The sequence below is a fragment of the Fundulus heteroclitus genome, chromosome 13 (assembly GCF_011125445.2).
Source record: "Fundulus heteroclitus isolate FHET01 chromosome 13, MU-UCD_Fhet_4.1, whole genome shotgun sequence".
NCBI classification, from domain to species: domain Eukaryota; kingdom Metazoa; phylum Chordata; class Actinopteri; order Cyprinodontiformes; family Fundulidae; genus Fundulus; species Fundulus heteroclitus.
The window spans coordinates 37,489,759-37,509,453 of record NC_046373.1 but is presented as its reverse complement, the minus strand read 5'-3'; the positions used below and the strand labels follow the sequence as shown (position 1 = coordinate 37,509,453).

Genomic DNA, 19,695 nt, shown 5'->3' with positions numbered 1-19,695 from the left:
AAGCTCTAAGCTCCACCGTCTGACTCCACCAGGCTTAGAACCGGCTAGAGACAAACAAAACTGCTTTTAATTATTGGAAGTAGCTAAGAGGTGTGTATGATATGCATGTTTTACAATTTGATCATGTTGTTATTTTCTAAACTGAAGCAGTGTAGACCCTATCATCTGTTTTTATATCAAAGCACAACCGGGGACAGGAGTTAAAAATTAGCATTAGCTCGAAACTTTCTATGCAGCACTTTGTTTTGTCACTATGCTTGTTTTTGTTGTCCCTGCCAACTAAATCAAAAAAGAAAAGAAAGACGTCAGCAATGACCTCAGAGCAGCAAATGCTGCTGTTCATCAACCTGCAAGGGGCAGAAGGTCATCTCCAGACCTTCTGAGCTCCATCATCCTGCAGAGAGGAGAACATCTCAGCAGGATGGAGGTCCAGCAGGTTCAGCCCAACATCAGAGCAGGAAGCTCAGAACCAGGAGCTCCACCTCAGACTCTACAGGCTGCTGGACCATGCAGTCACTGAGTGGACCATGACCTCCTCTGTGAACCAAAGTACCCTCCAGGTAAAGTCCATCAGCCCCACAGCTGAAGCTTGGTCCAAACCGGGTCGTAATTAGAACCATGATCCCAAACACAGCAGCTGATCCACCACAGGAAGTCTGAAGATGCTGAGATGTTCCTGAGATGTTCACCGGAGCAGTAACCAGAACAGGGTTCTGCAACCTGAGGCTCTTTTAATACCTTTGGCTAAAATGATAAAGAAAAAAACTAATGTTTTCAATATAGATTTAATAATATAAAAAAATGCAGTTTTTCATTGAATAATTGCACAAAATCTCCACATGAGAACATTAAAAGTGCCGCTAATATTTCTTTAGCTCTAGTGTTCTTGTCCTCAGGTGGGATAACATCCCCCAGAAGCCCATCCTCTGCTGAACTTTCTGGTTTTCTCTGCTTTAAAACCTGGAAACAGGAGCATAATGGCGGTTATTGTCCTCTGAGCCAGAGGATCCGCCCCGTCTTCAGCCTCGGCCGGCACCGCCCTCTGTTTGTGGACGGGTTGCCATGGTCCACTTCTCATTGTGCCGTCACATTTGATGGGGGCGATCTAATTGAAAGGAGAAAAAGTCCATTCATTGATCTCTAAGTGTGCTCACAACCAAGTCCTAAAAATAAACTCCACAGCTGCGCAGCATCCGAGTCATTTGGGTCACATCGATTCATTTAGGCGGCGCTAAGAGAAGCCAGGACCGTCCTGCAGGCTGAGCTCTACCCGTTTAACTGACACCAGAAGCTTTCCAGGCAGATGTTCTGGTTCTGGTTCTTCAGTCCGGCTCCACGTCCCAGGAGCAGCGCTGCAGCTCCTCAGCCACGTAGATGGTTCCTGTTAGCTTCAGCATGCGTCCACAGCTGGTTTGGACTTTTCCGAGCTAATCAAAACCAGTCCTTCAGATTTGTAGTTTCTGGATGCAGCAGTTGGAATAGTTTTCCTTTATTAACTGCAGCCTGTCCACCATTAATTACCGAGTCCTGACCTGCAGCGCAGTCACTAGACGCGGTAAAACAAGTGGTCATAATGTTCTGGCTCAGACCCCACCGACAAACGTTTCCTCAGAGATCACAGAAACGTGCTTTCTCTGCCTCTTCCACAGTCAGAGGGAAGCCTGCTAATGTGTGCAGTCAGCAGGTTTTACGGCGGGGGTGGCCTCCCCCACCCCCCGCCCTCAGCCTGCAGATCCAGGGCCAGAAAGCACGGCTCACTCTTTCCATGAGCCGACAAGTCTTTTCTCAACTTCCCAGCGGGAAACATTACAAATGAACGGGGAATCCTGGCCGCTCACAGACTGAGCTACGAAGGTGTGCAGCCCTGAGGAGCGCCGTGTGACGCCACACCTGTCCGCTTACACCTGAGTGAGGCCGCAGATCACCTGCAGGAAAACCTCACAACTCCCACAGCAGCAGGCCAACGGCGTTCCACAGGGAATGATCCTGGAGCCGCTGCATTTTATTCACATCTCAGTCCCGTTCACACGTCCTTAAAGAAGTTTATCACAAAACAACCAGACTTTGGATTATATCAGGGATTATATGGTGGATCAACACAAACGCAGCATAACTAAGAAAATTATGTTTTACAGCACCTGGCTGTAATGTCTCGGTTTACATGCTAACGCTCATTTATTTGTTATTGCATAAAAAGATAAACTAACATAATATGTGTACCAGGCATTTATACCCCCACCCCCCCTCACTGTGGAACATGGTGGTGGCAGAATCATGATGTGGGAAGCTGGGCAGAGACAAGTCCTCTTAGAGGCTGTAAAAGGCTTTGATTTTTCATTTATTGAAGTTTTCATCTCTAAAATCCTCTTATGGATGTAAACTTCAACATTATTTTACGACAAAATTAATTTCCTAATTATCTTGGGAACGATGTAAACTGCATTCTCCTTTCATTTTGAATGACCTGCATTTCTGGACTGGAAACATTGTTTAGGTCAGGTTTCTAATAAAAGTAAAAGAGTATTTTATGGTCTAGTTGATCTATTTTTAGCTATTTAATTGTCTTAAAGTTTCATATAACACATGTAATGCAGACATTTCATGCATTTCCTTTGATATGTGTAGTTTTAGACTTGAAACGACGCATTTCTAAAATCAGATCAAATTAATTACTTCAGAAAACAAATTGGAGCTTTTGTAGTCGAGACAAACCTGCAGTAAACGGATTTAAAAATGTTTTTTCCTGATCATTAAAACTAAAACAACAAACAAGGTGGAGGGAAACAACTTAATCTGTAGTTTTCAATCATGTTTTTCCTAAAAAGAGACCAAAAATTGTGCCGTTTTTAAAGTTTGCCAAAGAAAAGAAGCATCAGGGTCTAAAATATGTTGTTGGCTAAAGCGGTAGATTCTTAAAGCGACGGGATCTCTAATCTAATTTCTAGCTGGAGCCGCCAAAGGTTCCCGCAGACGGAGCTGAGAGGTGTTGCTGTCCGCTCTCAGAGGAAGTGGACTGGGAGCCGTCTAATTCCTGCAGTCTGGAGGCCAGCGGCTCCGTCTAACTCCCCGCCATCAGGGAGTTCTGGTGGCGGATCAAAGCGCCGCCGCTCGGCCTTCTGATAGCTGCCGGTTAGGGTTTCTTCATCTCCTCAGCTCCTCTTCGTCGCTGACTTCACAGACAACCACAGAGTGTTTTCCTAGCTGAGGCCGGGGATCATTTATCCAATTTATTTCCAATCAGCGGCATGCAGAGCGCGCAGCCTCCAGACCTCAGCGGCGAGCGCTGAAGGCCACGGCGGTGAGATCATCCCGTCTGCCTGAGGGCGTCAGACTATGAACCCACCGCCTTCAGGAGGCTTCCACACCTCCAGGGTCAATCAGAACAAATCCCTCCCAGCTGCAGAAAGCTCAGCCTGGCTGCTGCAGGACCCGCAGAACTTCACAAGAACAGCAGGAAGTGAAGATAAAGATCTTAGAAAGGTCCAAGAACTTTCCTGGTACGTCTGGTCAGCTTCGTCTGATCCAGTTTCTTCCAGAGCAGCTTCCCCCACAGATCTGATAAAACCGACTGACCATGAGGTCCAGGTGGTTCTGCTCCGTTCTCCCTTCAGAGACGTCCTCAGGAGTCCATCAGAACCGGGTCTTCTCCAACAAGGAGAACAGCCCAGTCCAGCAGCTGGACCTCCTCTTCCTCAGCCAGGCCTCTAGGATCTGGTCTCCATGGTCTTGGTGGAAAATGCTGGACGTTCCTGGAGAAGATGTGGTCCTGAAGGCAGCAGATGTTGCTCTAGAACCTCTGCTGGACTTTCCTGCTTCAATGCTGCCATCAGAGGAGAGGAGATGATCCAAAGCCAGACCATGATCCAACCTCCTACCATCACAGAGCCTGGCTGCAGGGACCGGTTCCTCCTTCTCCACCAAACACCTGGAGAACTGGTCCATGATGGTCCATGATGGTCCATCTGGTCCACGATGGTTCATGATGGTCCATGATGGTCCATGATGGTTCATGATGGTTCATGATGGTCCATCTGGTCCACGATGATCCATGATGGTCCACGATGGTCCATGATGGTCCATCTGGTCCACGATGGTCCATTTGGTCCACGGTGGTCCATCTCGTTCATCTGGTCCACGATGGTCCATGATGGTCCACAATGGTCTATGATGGTCCATCTGGTCCATGATGGTCCATCTGGTCCACGATGGTCCATTTGGTCCACGGTGGGCCACGATGGTCCATGATGGTCCGTGAATGGTCCATCTGGTCCATGATGGTCCATCCCAGAAGCCTCTGAGCTCAGAGAAGCTGGACATCCTCTGAGGAGAACATCAGGTTCTTCTCTGCTCAGTGAAAGCTGTGAACTCTGGATGTAGATCTGAAGGAAGGCTCTCCAGAAGGTTCTCTGCTCCCTGAGGTTCTACCAGCTGGTTCTGGTTGATGGTTTTGGTGCAGAACTGTCTGAAGGACCAGAGATCGCTGCTGTCCAGATGAAGCTCCTTCCAGATGTTCCTCCAGACTCCTTGATGGTTTCATGATGTCCTCTCTGGTCTTTCTCTGAGGAACCTTTCAGGGATTTTCTCAGAACCTGGAGAACGTCTAAAGATCTTCACAGACTGTATGACAGCTTCAACATTTTAATCATTATATTACGTCACATTAGCCTGAAACACTCCCGTTCTTCTCCTGTTGGACCTTGAAGCCTGGAAGGCAGCAGATGTAGAAGAACCGAACGAGAACAAAGCAAACGAGGCTGAGGAAACATCTTGGTTCCTTACCAGCTTCTCTGAGGACGTTAATGCGTATTTTCTGCTTTTTTCATGCCTACCAGTCTGTGGTGAAGGAAAGGAAGATGATCTCTTAAATGATACTTCTAAAAAAAGTGTTTTATGATCTGAAAAGATCGATTTTCAACGTTTAATGAAAGAAATGGAGTAGCGGGTCTCCAGGACCGTTGGGATTTATTGAATCTTTTGTCCTGAACCGGATCAGAACTTTTTCTTTTTTTACTGTTTTCTACTAGAACAGGTGAAGGTTCTTCTCACCATCATCCAGGTACATCTGGTCCAGCTCCTGCGGTTCTTCTTTGATGCTGACGGCCGCCGTCGCCGGGCTGCCATCCTCTTGCAGCGAGGACCGGCTCCTCTCCGCCGGTTTGGGGAGCTCCTGGGCACCGGGGCTGGAGCTGCCGCTGAGCGTCTGGGCCGGAGCCACGCCGGGGGTCTGGGCGAAGGGGCCGTCGGTCGGGGTGGACGGCTGCGAGGTGGCGGGGGAGGAGGAGCCGCTGGGCGAGTAGAGATCCGGAGGCGGGAACCGTCCTGGAGTTTCCTGGATGATGGAGACGTGAGGGACGGGGGACTGATGGCCCGGCTGCTGGAGGCACTTGGAGAAGGGCGACTGCGACAGGTCGTGGAGTTTGGGGCTGGTGCTCGGAGAGCAGGAGGCGGTCCCAGAGGAAGGCTTGGCCACCAACCGCTGTTGACCGACGGCGTAAGCCCCGCCCACAACGCACGGCCTGAGATCAGACACCACGGGGGTGACGAGCTGCGGGGGGTAATACGGCTTTGGGTGCAGAGGCCGGGCGGGTGCGTGTTGGCGACACACCAGGGCGGCATCGTAGTCGTCGTGCGGCTCCGTCTTTATTGTCGGGACTGAAAGGAGAAGGAGAAAAGCTGGATGAGAACGTGTGAGTGAGTCAGTCTGTGGTTCCGAGGCTCACAGACACATAAACACTCATCAATGAGAGGCTTTGTTCGAGGCTCGGCTCCCCGCCTCCTGAAAATATTCAGAAACGGGGAAAATGTGACCGCTTCTGCAACACCAGAGTCCATTTACTGTGAGAGTGAGCTGCAGATTGTTCTGGACCCAAACGGATCCGTCACGTGTCTGGACTCCTGCAGAATACAAACCCGTGTGGTTCGCCTCCATCACACTGAAGGAAGTGTGCTGAGGTTCAAAGCTCAGAGCTGAGAAGATTTCTGACCCTGGTGAGAACCAAATCCTCTTTATTCTGTCCTCGTGTGTAAAACGCCTAGCTGGAGTTGTGGCGTCCCTCAGGAACCAGCATTTGGCCCCTTTCATTCTGCCTGCTTCGTCTTTTCTTCACCATCTGTGCATCCATACGGTACCGTAGAGTGAGTTTAAACTTTACAGTTGAAATAAATCCTTTAATTTTTCTCCTGTAAAAAGGGAAACCCCATATTTCTAACCCCACCAAAGGAGAGCCTGAACAGCCTGAAGCGATGATGTCTCCTGCCCTCCTGGAGCCTCTGCAGTAAAAGAGGAAGCGTGCAGAGATAGTCAACGCCAACCACAGGACAGAAATAGCAAAGACGGGCCTATTTTGGGCCCGTTTGCAGGAAGTGCGCGCGGCCTCTGGAGGATACAGTCGAAGCAGAAGTGAAAATGTTCGCGTTGCCACAAAAGAGAGTTTGCAAATGAGTTTCCGGGGTGTGAAAACTGGTTCTGTACGTCTCAAAAATAAATCTGGTTTTAAGTTTTAACACCTGCAGCCGCCGTCATGAACGTCGTCGTTGTGGAGGTTTAGATCCTTTTTGGGGTCATTTTAAACCTTTTATTATTTTCTCATTGTTGGGTCAGACTCGTGGTCTTATTAGCTCTCACCCTTCAGACCCCGGCTTGCTGTCCCCCCCCCCCGGCTCTCCGTCCTGAGGACAATGCTCCACTATCACAGTGGGGCGCTGCGTCGCCCACGCTCAGGGCTGGGCCGCTCCAGCTCCATCGCAGCTTTGAACCACCCACTGCATTTTCACTCCAAGGCTGCAGTGCAATTAGCCGTGGTTTTTACATTTCAGCTGGTGGGTCAGTGTTTATATTTAACTTGGCAAAAGGTTCTGCATTGGAATAACGGGCCTTTCCCATGCCCCCCCCCCTACCCCACCCTCTGGCCTTCGTGAGGCTGCAGGTATGGAAAAGAACAGATTTTATGGATTTCTTTTTTACAATGGACGAATAAAAGCGTTGCTTTGTTCTTCCCAGGCTAACCACCAGACGGGGGAAACGCAAACGGTTTTTCCTGTTCCTCGGCTGAAAGATCCTGGTGAAAACGTTTCTAATTAGTCTGAGAAGGACGACGATGAAACCAAGAGGAGGAAAAACAAAAAAAAAAAGGAGCTGAGGGGTCAAAGGAGGGACGCTTTTCATCATCAGACCAGCATTCAGTTTTTTTTTTTGGTTTTAACAACAAACTTCCTAAAAATAAAGAGCATTTGTTGAACATTAACTGGAAAAAAAGACTTAAATGACCTCAGCGTTAAACAGGCGCAATAACATCTGATATGTTTGTTATTAAGTCAATCAGAGTTTTAGGGCAGAGAAGCCAAAGTAAATGTAGTTTTCTGTCATTTCGCCTGGAAACAACACAATCATGTAAAGTAAATAATATTCTGTCCTTTTTTAGATGAATGTGGATTCCCTGAGATAAACCCACATTCATCTAAAAAAGGACAGAATATTAACATTTCTTTCAGTATTATTTTTAGAAATCTTTGATCAACTGATGATGTGTTAAAAAATGAGACTGCAACTGTTTTCTTATTTAGTGTCAAACATGACAATTTATCTTTTATCATGTTTCTCTGCCACCATGTGAGAGAAATGAACTTACTGCTGCTTTTTCTTCTCGGCTCTATCAAACACAAACAGAGGTTCGTCTTAATGTCCTTTTTTTAGGGGTTATGTGAGATGCTTATATGTAGTTAGTGTCATACCTGCAGGACAGGTATCTGGGGCTTTAAGTTTGGAAAAATACTGAAGGTTCCTGGCAGAGGAGCCTCATACTGGAGGTGGAGCTGCGGTTGGGTGGCTTTGACCCACGATCGGTGCAGGTGGGACCAAACACCTGCTTCAGGTGGAACATTCGATCCCCAGAGTAAACCTGTTTCACTCATCAGTCCCAGCTACAGTACATGCTTAATCCTAGTTACAATTCACAACAAGAACACGATTTCCTCTCCACCTGAGAAAGACTCAGGTGGATCCAAGTTTGCTTATTTGGTCCGCACCAAAGTCCAATTAGCGTCTGCACACACCCCAACGAAGAGAAATGCTGGTTGAACTGAACCTTTGGTCCGTTTACGGTGGACCAAATATCTCTGGGAACACTGTCCCAGCGGTCCTGCAGGGTGGTGGTACCGGCATGCTGTGGGCTTTTGTTCACCTCCAGTAGTGGGAGGACTAATAAATACCTCCAAATTCACTGCTAGATGACAGAAACTTAGACCCTAAAGGCTCCCGCGTGTCTGGGCGTAGGGCGCATATACAGAGCCGCGTCAACGTTTTAGCCTTCATAGGGGAGATTATCAGTTGCCAACATTTCTTGTGATGAATTCCTACATTTCCAACACATTCTGCCAGTAGGACGAAGCGGGGGAATGGGTAGTAGCATGTTTGATGGGCTAGCTGAGTAGCTAGCGTTGTTTCTTCTCCCTAGGCACCGTCAGTGCGGCGCAGAGAGGAACCGTGAGGCTGAACGTCTTCATGACCGCTCGGCGGATCAGATCTGTGTCACGTAAAGACTTCTTCCTGCCCAGCAGTTTATAGGATAACATTATATTCAGGGATGTAAAAATTGAGCGACATGTCAGCGCAGAATCGAGGTGGACATCGTACGGACAAATATGAGGGAGCTAAGACAACCAAACAGACGGTGGAATGGGTTGAGCCGGATAACAATAGCTTTGACTCTTCAACAACTCTTTAAAACGTCCAAATCTTCTCTTTCCTTTTCAGGAAATCAAACCTCTGCAGCTTCTGAGTTGTTAGAGATGGAGTTTACCGTTGGAGGGGACGTAGGCGAATCGCTGGTACTGACTCCTTTTCCTCTTGCCGTTGCAGACGTAGAAGTTGACGTGGACGGGAGTGGAGAGTCGCTGGGTCCGGTACGGAGGGATCTCAACCAGCAGCGAATTCTGCCATAGACACAGAAAATATACACTTTCATTTCCATTCAGAAGGACACACTGTGTCGCTAAGCACAGACGAAAATTGGTTTTGTTGGTTTGGATCTTCCAAAAATCTACAGATTTTGGTTCAGAAGAGGAAAGCCTGGGTTTTTTCTTCAATTGGTGCAAAAGGCAAAGAGCAAACACGCAGATTTATCAGCTAATAAATCACATATGGTCACATCAATGTTATTTGAAGCAATAAAGTGATTTTATGGGAGAATTTTTAAACAGTTTTAGTTATGAATCAGGATTAACACCAGTATCAACAGGTCTTAGTCATTTTTTAACATTTCAGGTGTCAGTTCCACAAATAAAATTGCAAAAAGTAATAAAATTGGTAGAGAAATATGAATAATACATATAATACCAAATAATGTCACTTATCAGCAATATTAATATCGGATATCGATATTAAAACCGAACTTTAATATTAACGAATCTAGTTTTAATGCCTACTTTTGTTTCTACTTTAAAACTTGAACTGATTAGATGAATCACCTGATTTTCTAACATTATATTTAATAAATCGAAACCTAATGGGATTTTTCTACTTTGACCTGTAGAAAAACAAGTCTTTAATTTTTTTGTGATGTTTTAATTTTCTTTAGAAACAAAAATAGACTTGAGATCAGGTTTGTCAGCCCCCTCCTTGTTAAAAACAACTTAACATTAAGCATTGATTTTGGGGTCATTTTAAACATTTAAACATTTTTAACCGAGAAAAAAACTATAAAAAAAACCATGTAGTTGCTGTGAATAAAGAGCCTCACACAGACCATGCAGGCCACTCAGGGATAGCTGTGCTTGTTTGCTCACTGAAAAACTGATGGATGGTTTATTTCCCCGGCAGAGCTTCCTGCTGAGAGGGAAAGCTGGAAGCAACCGAGTTCCCGGGTTCACCTGGAGGAACATCCGCCCTAGGTGTTCCTGTGTGTTAATAATAATAATATAATATTTCTGACTGAGCGTGTGATGGGTGCAGGAGCCAGGGAGGGAGACATCTGTTGAGAAAACTGAGCTTCAGAACAGAAGCAGAGCGAGCTGATGGCGAAAGGTGAGCGCTGACACATGTTATATTGTTAGAAAAGCCAGATGGAGCTTAAAGAAAGCCGTGGAAGTCCCACCAGGTTCACCCTGAGGTAAGACCATAAAATGCTCAGAGAGGAGATGAGAAATCTAGAATAGCTCCATCTCAGACTCTACAGGTCTGTGGATATCAGCGTACTGCAAATAATTCCTCCTGCAGCCCAAACCTCTGCTCCTCGGGGGGATACCGGAGTCTGCAGGTGTCAGCAGCCGTTAGTTATTATGGTCTGGCCTTTGTTCTGGAGCTACGGCGGAGGTTAAATCCGGCCACGGCACAGAGTGTTTGAAATGGGCCCGGTCCAGCAGACTGGGGAAACTCCTCGTCTCTTCAGGCAGACAGATGTGTCCCAGCAGTGATCGTTCGAGTGTGTTTTTAATGGGAACATACTGGGAGCAGGTGCAGCGCCTCTCACACCGACACCCTCTAATCCCCTCATCTATCTCCCAGAATCCCTCCTCATCCCTCAGTCTCCGCCGTCCCAGACGGAGCACAAACTCCCACAGGTTGGAAAAGTGAACGGCTGAAAGCTGCTCGCCACAGAAGAGCTTCTGTCCCGGCAGCAGAAAGCCGTGACAGCCGACCTCAGAGGGGCCTGTCCATGTTCATCAACACACTTTACTTATATAATCTATATTTTTTTCACCATGAAGGATCTTATTAAACCTACCGTTTCTTCCTTGCATTAAGGTGGCCGCCACTGCACATTCTTTCACCAAACCACAGAATTTCGCCCAGATTAGCAGCTAATATTGTTAGCTATTGTGTGCTTGTTCCCAAAGAAATGCATAATAGTTTTAGATCGTTTGCCCCAAATTACTAAATTGTCAGTTAGCTATTATTACTGTCAGCATTGCTAACGTCCATACAAGGAACGGTTTATTCGGATTGGTAATAAACCGAGATATGCTAACAGTTAGCATCACAATGCTAATGTTAGTGCTTAATCCAGGGAGATTATTAGTCAGGAGCTAATAGTTAGTGCCAAACGCTATTTACATTGAAAATGTTTTTCCTTCATAGTGACAGTAAGAATACATGTTAATAGTTAGCATCACAACGCTAATATGCCTTGCTAATAGCTAGAATCACAATGCTAATGTCAATCCAAGAAATTAATTAATCTAGAGACCCAATTAGCCAAATATTTCTAATATTTAGTATCAAAATGCTAATGTCATTGAGAAGTGTTTAATCCAGGAAGGTAATTAGACAAGCTACGCTCTAAATGAAATTGCAGTGGTCATTACTTTCCAACGAGCTGTATGGATGCTAAGGTGTTATAGTTATAAAATGCTTATAGTTAACATCACTTTGCAAATGTAGCTTAACATCAAGAAAGTGTTTCATCCAATGGTGATAGTAAGGCTGCCAATGTTACATTAACAGTGTGCAATCAGGTGGTGATTGTATTGACCTGTTACCATTACTGACAAACTAACATTTGGACTAGAAAGGTTCTGGTTTTGCTGAATGATGTGTGTTAAAAGGTAGTTGTTCCTCCCCACTGTCACCCCATGCTTGCTCTGGATATAGGATTGAATTAAAGTAATGCAATCCATCCTGCAGGCTGTTTTATATGGTCATCTGAGTAGCTGCAGTTACATTTTAATTGCATTGAATTATACTAACATATTATTCGAATGGGACTTAATTTCAATCAGATGATTATTATTATTATTTTTTTGTTCTCTAAAGTTCCCCAAAATGACTTTGTTGTGATTTGGCATTATTTAAATAAACTAAATTGTAAAAGTGAGACGTAGACTCAGATTTACATAAAACAGATAGTTAGATCATTAGCAGCACCGTTTTATGACTCAGATGTTGAGTCCAAGCTTGGGATAAAAATGTAGTCGTATGGGTCGCTTACCGGCTTCAACGTGTCTCTCTCAACCTTGGCCTCGGTCTCCCAGATGTGGTGGCCATCTAAATAAAAACACCAGAGAGAAAAGAAAACATGGCAGATCAGAAAAACACCAGAATAAAAACTTTAAACTCTGTTACATCACTTTGAAATTCATTTGCGCCAGAGAAAAATCACTCTTTGCAGCTCAGAGTAAATCCAAATCATTCCAAAGAGATGAGCGCCGTCTTCGGCTGCGTCGCAGTCCGACTCCCATCATGCTCAAACAGCTGCTTGGCTCGTTAACGGACAACGACTGGGAACCGAACCCAACTTTGAAACCGTCTTTTGTTCTCTGAGGAATCTTTGTTATTTCCATGAGACGGTTTTTCTAAACGGGTCTTTTCTGCTTTTCTGTCTTCATTTCTGTGCCACATTAAAGAGCTTTTCCCATCAGCTTATTAAACGAGGCATTTGTGCGCTGTTGGAAACATTGGCCTGCAGAAGGTTTGCCTTGTCCCTCTGCCCAATGAGGTGTGAGTAAGACTATATCTGAAGCCGGTTTATTAGACAGGGAGGAAAACCTCTCAGTCAATTTACTGGGCTTTGAAAGGACGTTAAAGGTCAGCGAAAATGATTTTATGTGGGAAGGAAACTGCATTATACAGAAAACATGAGCAGCTGTGGCCAAAGTTCTGCTCCCTGACAGGCGGTTCTGATAAGTGAAGCGTTAAAATGGTGTGGACAGCTCGGAGCACATGGATGGATGGGACCCTGGCTTTGGAAAGACGGGAGTTATGGCAGAGATTGATGAAGTGTAGCGTTTGCTCCCTGAAACAACAAATCCTGGCGTTTGGATGACGATTCCCCCCAGAAGACACTCAGTCACTTCATTCTTATCAACTCGTTATTAACAAAGCAGCAAATGAGCCTCAAAGACGATTATCACAAATGCACAATAACTCAAACTTCATATTTAATACAATTTCACATATTTTATTACTTTTAACAGCGAGAAAATAAAAGTTTCAGATCCCCCATGAAATGAGACCATAGATTCATAAGGCATGTAGGCGTCCTGTACAATCTATCGGATTATAATTGTGTTTGGGTGAAAATATTTTTAAAATAACTGGTTGCATTAGTAAGCACACCCTCTAATAATTTGCTTTGCTGGAGAACATTTTGATCTAATTTGATGATTCAGTCTGAGAATCGTTCAGCAGACTCATCTTGAATCTGCAAATGTTTTAAAATCTAGCAGATTGTACAAACACTACCTGGAATATCTCCTTAAATTAATTCATTTAGACAAAAACTTTCATTCCATCTGAAGGAAAAAAGCCCCGCAGCATGATGCTGCCACCACCATGTTCCATTTTAAGCCCACTTCATTACAGAGAAGGTTGTTTTTCCCCAGACACATTCAATTATGAACCGTTTATTATCAACTTTAAATAAAAAATCCTCATTTAATCTACAGAAAAGAACACCGGCCCACAGCATGATGCTGCCACCGCCATGTTTCACCATTAGGATGGTGTTCTTTTGTCTTTCCTAAGGAATGCTGGCTCCATCAGACAGGAAAGATCTGGGAGATTATGGGGGCCGACGTCAGGAGCGTACGGGGGATTGTTGCCACATGTTGAACACAATCAGGACAAACCATCGGCACAAACCCAGAGGCGCGGCTTCAAAAGGGCTTAGGGTGTGCACGTTTACGCAACCGTGTCCTTCCAGCTTTTTGTTTGTCAGATTTTATTGTTTTTCATTTCAGATTTTACAGGATATGTGGCACAGTAAAGGCAGGAAATGCTTTAATTATTTTTTTACTGCCTTCTCCCACATGATTATAAACCAGTGCAAAGCCTGCAGAGGGCTGGAGTCTTTCAGAAAAGCGGTTCAAAACTCTGCGAAGCAGTGAATGGCGTCACGGTGGCTCCCGTTTTTATCCGTAGGTGCATCGAGCTCAGCAAACGGCAGCAGCAGATTCCTCGTCGTCACTGCTGACTTCCCTCTAAGAGGAGTTTAAAAAAAGCAAGAAGCTCTGAGGAACACCTTGGTAAACCGATGCATTCTGCAGAAATCTGGTGCATGCTGCAGAAAAACGTGCCGTGCACGCAGAAACGGGAGTTTGTGGTTTTATGAATTTCACCTGAGATTTGAAACCAGGGGGGAGAGAAAACCTCAACTAGAATCAGCCCAGTGTGTTGGTTGGTCTTCAAAGGAAAACTTCCATGACATAAATAAATATACTTGGTTTTTTATTTAAAAAGGGTTTAGAAAATACTGATATTATAAATTATAAATAGATTAATGAATAAATAAAAGCACCTTAGAAAATAAACATGTTCTATCATATTATGTTCTGTGGTACAAAGTGTCTCACAGAAACGGAATAAATTCTGAATTTTAAAAGGAGTTTCAAAGCAATTAATAAGAACATTTATAATTTTGATTTTATTTATTTGTCAATATTTAATCAGATTATAACACTTTCAGGTTTTACTTCAGGCAAATTAGCCATAAAAGAAATAAAGTTTCTCAGGAATCACAAATAAGACTCTGATACGAAGAAATCAGTAAAATCACAATGAAATGAATAAAATGCATTAACAAAATTAGAAAATACCTTTAATGCTCTGTTTCAAGATTATAAATAAACAGTATTTTTGAAGTTAACACCCATTTTCTTTTGTAAACATAACTTTTGCTGAAGCGAATTTGTGAGATTCAAAAGCAGTTTAAAAGGAAAATATTCAGACTGTGTGTTTAGTTTCTATTTTTTAATTTTTTTTCCCAGATTTTCAGTTTAAAAGCTGAAACAGACGAATGAGTTTCTTCGCTCTGTGATTGGTTGCATTAAGAAAACAAAAAGGTTCAGCTTTAAACGCGACGCGGAGCAGAACCGGTCGGTGAAACCCAGAGATCGGCCGTCTGTGGATCGGCGTCCGGCTCTGGTTTAAATCCACGGGAGGTTTTCGTCTTTTAAGTGTCTCTGCCTGGTTTGACTTTGACGTCAGAGCAGAGAGCCGACGTTCAGCCGTCCAGCTCCTGGGTTCCAGGGCTCTGTGTGGGCTGCCGCTGTCGGTAAGGAGAGTCCCAGATATCTGATAACCGCAGAATGTTCCCCGGTTCCAGAGCAACATCTGCTCAGCGCCTGCTCTCATCCAGGGAGGAAAACACTTCGGCTCCTAACAGTTTTCTAGCTCCCTAACCCACTGTGCTGGACTCGCTCCAAGATTCTCCCAGTTTAACAGCGGAGCCAAAAAACCGCTCCCCAAAACCGAGCCAGCTTATAAAGCCGGTGCCCCTCCGCAGCTCCCGCTACACCCAGGCAGCCTGTGGGCCTCAGCCTTCACATTTCGTTAGCAGCGGTCTATACAAATCATTACTCTCTGAGGACAGACATAACACAGAGCAGAGCAGAGGCCCCCCCCCCCAGCCCCCCCGGCCCATCAAACAATATACGCCTCAGTTATTTGTCATGTTTTGTGTATAAATGGAATCAAATGGCTCCTTGTGCTCCTTAATTGGACCTGGGTGGAGTGAAGCTGTGGTGCCCGGAGTGAAAGAGCGGGGTGGCATGTGCCCAAGCCCTCATAACATCCAGTAAATATAAACACATGCTGCGCCGCCGCTCAAAGGCTGCCTTGTCCTCCGCCTGGCGACTCAAACTTCCTCCTTCCTGCCGCCCTGAAAACATCTGAGAGGCGCTGCGGTGAAAAGGAGTCCAGCATCCAGCGGCAGCAGCGCCCACCTCAGCTCCTCCAAGGGGACAGCCTGATGTATGAAGACATAATCCCGCCTGTTTATGTGCCTCTAATTGATTTGTTTATGAAAACGGGCCGTTGTTCTGAGACGTGTCAGAAGCGGCCAAACCACCGAACCGGGTCGTGTGGAACTCGTTGTTCTGCGGAGGCACGACCAGCGGAGCATCACGGCTCCCTGCAGAGCGCCGCTGGGCTCCTGCAGGGGACAGGAGCCGCGGGCGTGACCGGGTCCAGTGTCCAGAACCGCCCTGAGCCGTCAGGAACCGCTCCGCCAGGAACCGCTCCGTCAGGAACCGGTCTGAGCCGTCAGGAACCGCTCCATCAGGAACCGCACCGTCAGGAACCGCTCCGCAGAGCCGAAGGGAAGGCAGCGACACTTTCAACCAACGCTCAGCTGTGTGCAGCTCAGGAGCTGGACCCATCAGAACGTCGCTCCAGAACATCGGGTCAGGTGTGGCAGCAGGAACCTCTGAGGGAACCCGCAGTCTGAAGCTGAAAGCCAACGATAAGACGGACCAGGATGGTGCATTCAGGAAGGTTCTGCGTCCCGGCGGAGACCCAGAGACCCGTCCAGCAGGTTCTGGGTCTTCTCTGGGAAACGTCCCCCAGGAGGCCGACGCCCATACAACCGATGGACTTCTTCAGATGGAGAACAGCAGCAGCTGTTCTGTGAGAACCTGGGGGATGCAGGCTTAACATAGAACCTGAACATGAGGAACTTCACAGAACCTGAGAAAGCCTAAAGCATCCTCTAAGCTCTTACTGTTTGATGATGAAACGGCTAAACCTCCCTAACTTTTCCCTAACCGGACCGTGTGCAGGTTCCTCGGTTCCTGCACACGGACTCGCTGCACCGAGCAGCAGAGCCGGCCTTAGAGTCCGACCCGATGCCATCGCTGCGTCTGGTTCTGAGGCGGGGAACCGCAGGTGAGCAGAACCTCAGGTACCTGCAGCTGGAACCGTGTTTTTACGTCTCCAGTGGAAACAGGGATTTCCGTCTGCTTGAGTCACGCGTGGCAACGGAAACACGCGCTTAAAAACAGGAAGATGAGACTGGTGTTAGAACAACTCTCTTCCTGTTTCTCCCCTCCACACCAGGGTGCCCCCAAGGTGCACCCCCCCCCCCCCCCCACAGAATCTCCTCTGAGAGCTCAGGTAGAAGCGAGATTCAAGGCTGCAGACACAGAAACAGAAAAATAAATACGACTTTCTGTCTGGATCTGCAGGAAAACACAAAGAAATGAAGAACCGTTTATGTGAAACGCGCCTCGATCCCCTCGGATCCCTGCAGACAAAGCACCCCCCCCCTTTCCCCCCTAGAGAGCGGCGGCGCTTCTGCTTGTCGACTGTTTCTGTTTTGCTGGCTGTTTATGGATGGAGCAGCTGCACTGAGCCGCAGGGAGCTGCAGGGTTAACGAACAGGGAGCTGGAGGCCCCGGTCGGACGGAGCGGCGGATGGAGGAGGAAGGAAGGAGGGGGGGGCTGTGTTGTGGTTTCAGGGTGTTTCCATGGTAGGATTGCCCAGGAATCCAGAGCTGGTGCCAGACGTGGGGAAACCCTCATCAGAGACGAGGCCCCGCCCCTCAGCAGCGGCCTCAGCAGGTCCTAAACACGGTCAGGTTCCAGATCTGATCCAGGATCAGCTGCTCCGTCAGGGATTTATCATATCAGCAGAAGATAAATCAGGATTTGGTCTTTAGCAGGTTCAGATATTTCCACACCACTCAGCCGTTAAGCCACAGTGGAAAGGTTGTGAGTGCAAAACCTTCCCAAAACCCTTTATTTTCCCCTTCTAACACATTTATGTATAGCAAAGTGGAACCGGCCCGTTCCACACGGTTCTGAAGCAGGTCCAGCACAGACTGGACTTCCTGCAGTTCTGACCTCCACCTTCAGGTGGCGCTACAGAGCGCTGCTCAGTAACCAGAACCCAGGCTGTCTCTCTGAAGGAGAACCGGGTCCAGACCAGGATTACTGGCACAGATCCCACCAGTTCTGCCTCTTCTATGAAAACATATTTCCATAAACATTATTTCTTATTTCCCACTGAATCAACGCATTGAAACTGCCGGCACACTGAGAACGAAGCGGAACCAAACGTTCCTTTCTGGAGGTTCTGGTTATTTATGCAGAATTAGACCCACATTTAGCCGCATCTCTGTGAATCCTGCTATATAAAATAAAATAAATCACTTTTCCTCCATTAAAGCCTTGAACCATGCGCTCCATCTTAGGTAGCGATCAGACTTTTCCTTCTCTTAGTGCCTCATAAATCCTGACGTTCTGGATCAGACGTTCTAAGGCTGCTGTCAGCCCACTTTACTGGACCTCTCCTCATAACTTTTCCCTTCAGCCTAAACCAGAGCTGGACTCCTTCGTTTTCACGCCTTCTGCTCTGAAACCTTTTCTGCTTCCGGCTCGTTTCAGACGCGCTGAAGTTATCGGCGTTCCACAGCGACAGATGTGGGGCGGGTCAGAAGGTCAGCGCCTCGCTGCCCCCACCCAACCCACCGGCTTCCCCCGGACCCCCGGACCCCCGGACCCTCTGATCCCGTCACGCGGGCCAGACTCCGCCTCGCCGGAGCTAATCAGGGAAACGAGCGTCTGTGAAGCTGAACATCTGGGAGCGGCGGCTGCTGCCTCCCAACCCAAGCAGCTCCCAGCGAGGGACGGACAGACGGCGGTGCGGGGCGCAGGCGCAGCGGCGCAGGCGCAGCGGCGGGTCTGCAGCCACGTCACGCGCTCAGCCGCCCACACACGACACGCTCGGCTGTGATCATTCCTCCGCTCTACAGGCAATGGAAACTTCTGCAAATGTAAATCTGCCGGGTTAAAAATACAAAGCTGTAATGTGCACCACATGTGGCACTCTGGCAGCGTGGAGGATATTTTGACGGAGGAGGAGGAGGAGGAGGAGGGAGGGGGAGGGAGGGGGAGGCCTGGGGTTCCTCCAGCAGCACAGGGAGGGAGACACACAGCTGCAGCCTTCCTCTTACCTTGAGCCTTTTCCACAAACACCACCTTGGAGTCGTGCTGGAAGTTGTGTCCGTCCAGGACCATCCTCTCCCCTCCCGAGGCGGCACTCGTCTCCAGGCTCTGCTTGTCCACCAGCGGCAGCTCCTGGGCCGACCTCTGAGCTGTGGGAGGAAGAGGAGAACCCAGAGTCACTGCGCTGCTCATCCGCACCCGTCCCCCACGCAGGCCCGGGCATCCAGAGCCACGGCGAGCCAGAGAGCTTCTCCCCGGGCGGCCGTGAGCCTGCAGGCGGAGGTTTTATCTGCTGTAAATAAAGCCGGGGACGTTTCTGGTGTCTGCTGACCGGCGTTCACCGTCAGGCGGCGCCGGTCCCAGACCAGTCGGTCCGGATCTGATCCAGACTTTGATTTCAGGTCAGCAGCTTCACTCAGAGCCCCGTCACGTTCAGGCTGTGACTCAGAGGTTCTCCTGAAGATTATCAGCGATCCTCTGCAGAAAACCTCCAGACGACAGAAACGTCTGGCATGAGCTCACAGGTTCTCCTGTAAACCTGGAACATCTGTAAAAGCTTCAATCCTCTGACTCTGATAAAGTTCTTCCTCACGTCTCGGGGTTTTTCTCTGGCTCTTCTTCCTCACCCACACAGCGAACAATGGTTTGCTTCAGGCTGCTGGGATCAGGCTTTAACCGCGGCCTTTAAATCTCCTCATAAGACCGAACCTCCTTGGCAGCAGGAGAACCACACGCAGTTCAGCCCAGAAAGCTGAAGGTCGGCGCGAGTGCACCACCCAGAGTCACATGAACCTCCGAGTTCATCGCTTCTATCAATTCATCCAGCAGCACTTTAACTTCCATGTTCTTTATTTAAAATTCTGCATAACGTTTAAACTGAAATCTTCACTGTTTTAGGTAACTGCTCAGCAGAAATAGCTTCCAAAGCCTTAAAAGAATAAAAGCTTGTTGTAACCCTGTTTCCTGTGATACGGGTCTAAACATGACAGATGATGGAGATGTTCTGGAACATGACGTTCTGCCACATCTTTAGAACA

General features: G+C 47.3%; 1 protein-coding gene across 2 annotated transcripts in view; it reads right to left on the bottom strand.

Annotated features, from left to right (window-relative positions):
* Positions 1-19,695, bottom strand: part of nfatc1 (nuclear factor of activated T cells 1) — a 34,594-nt gene that overhangs the window by 2,840 nt on the left and 12,059 nt on the right. Inside the window, exons 6-10 of one of the 2 annotated variants that reach the window (XM_036145671.1) lie at positions 18,667-18,807; positions 11,925-11,980; positions 8,799-8,931; positions 5,047-5,652; positions 767-1,105 (exon numbers count right to left, since the gene is read on the bottom strand). In XM_036145671.1, the coding sequence (XP_036001564.1) occupies positions 1,086-1,105; positions 5,047-5,652; positions 8,799-8,931; positions 11,925-11,980; positions 18,667-18,807 (956 nt within the window). In that variant the 3' untranslated portion in view covers positions 767-1,085. Of the gene's footprint in view, positions 1-766; positions 1,106-5,046; positions 5,653-8,798; positions 8,932-11,924; positions 11,981-18,666; positions 18,808-19,695 lie in introns of those variants that run through there. The other variant, XM_012851552.3, reaches the window with a different exon arrangement.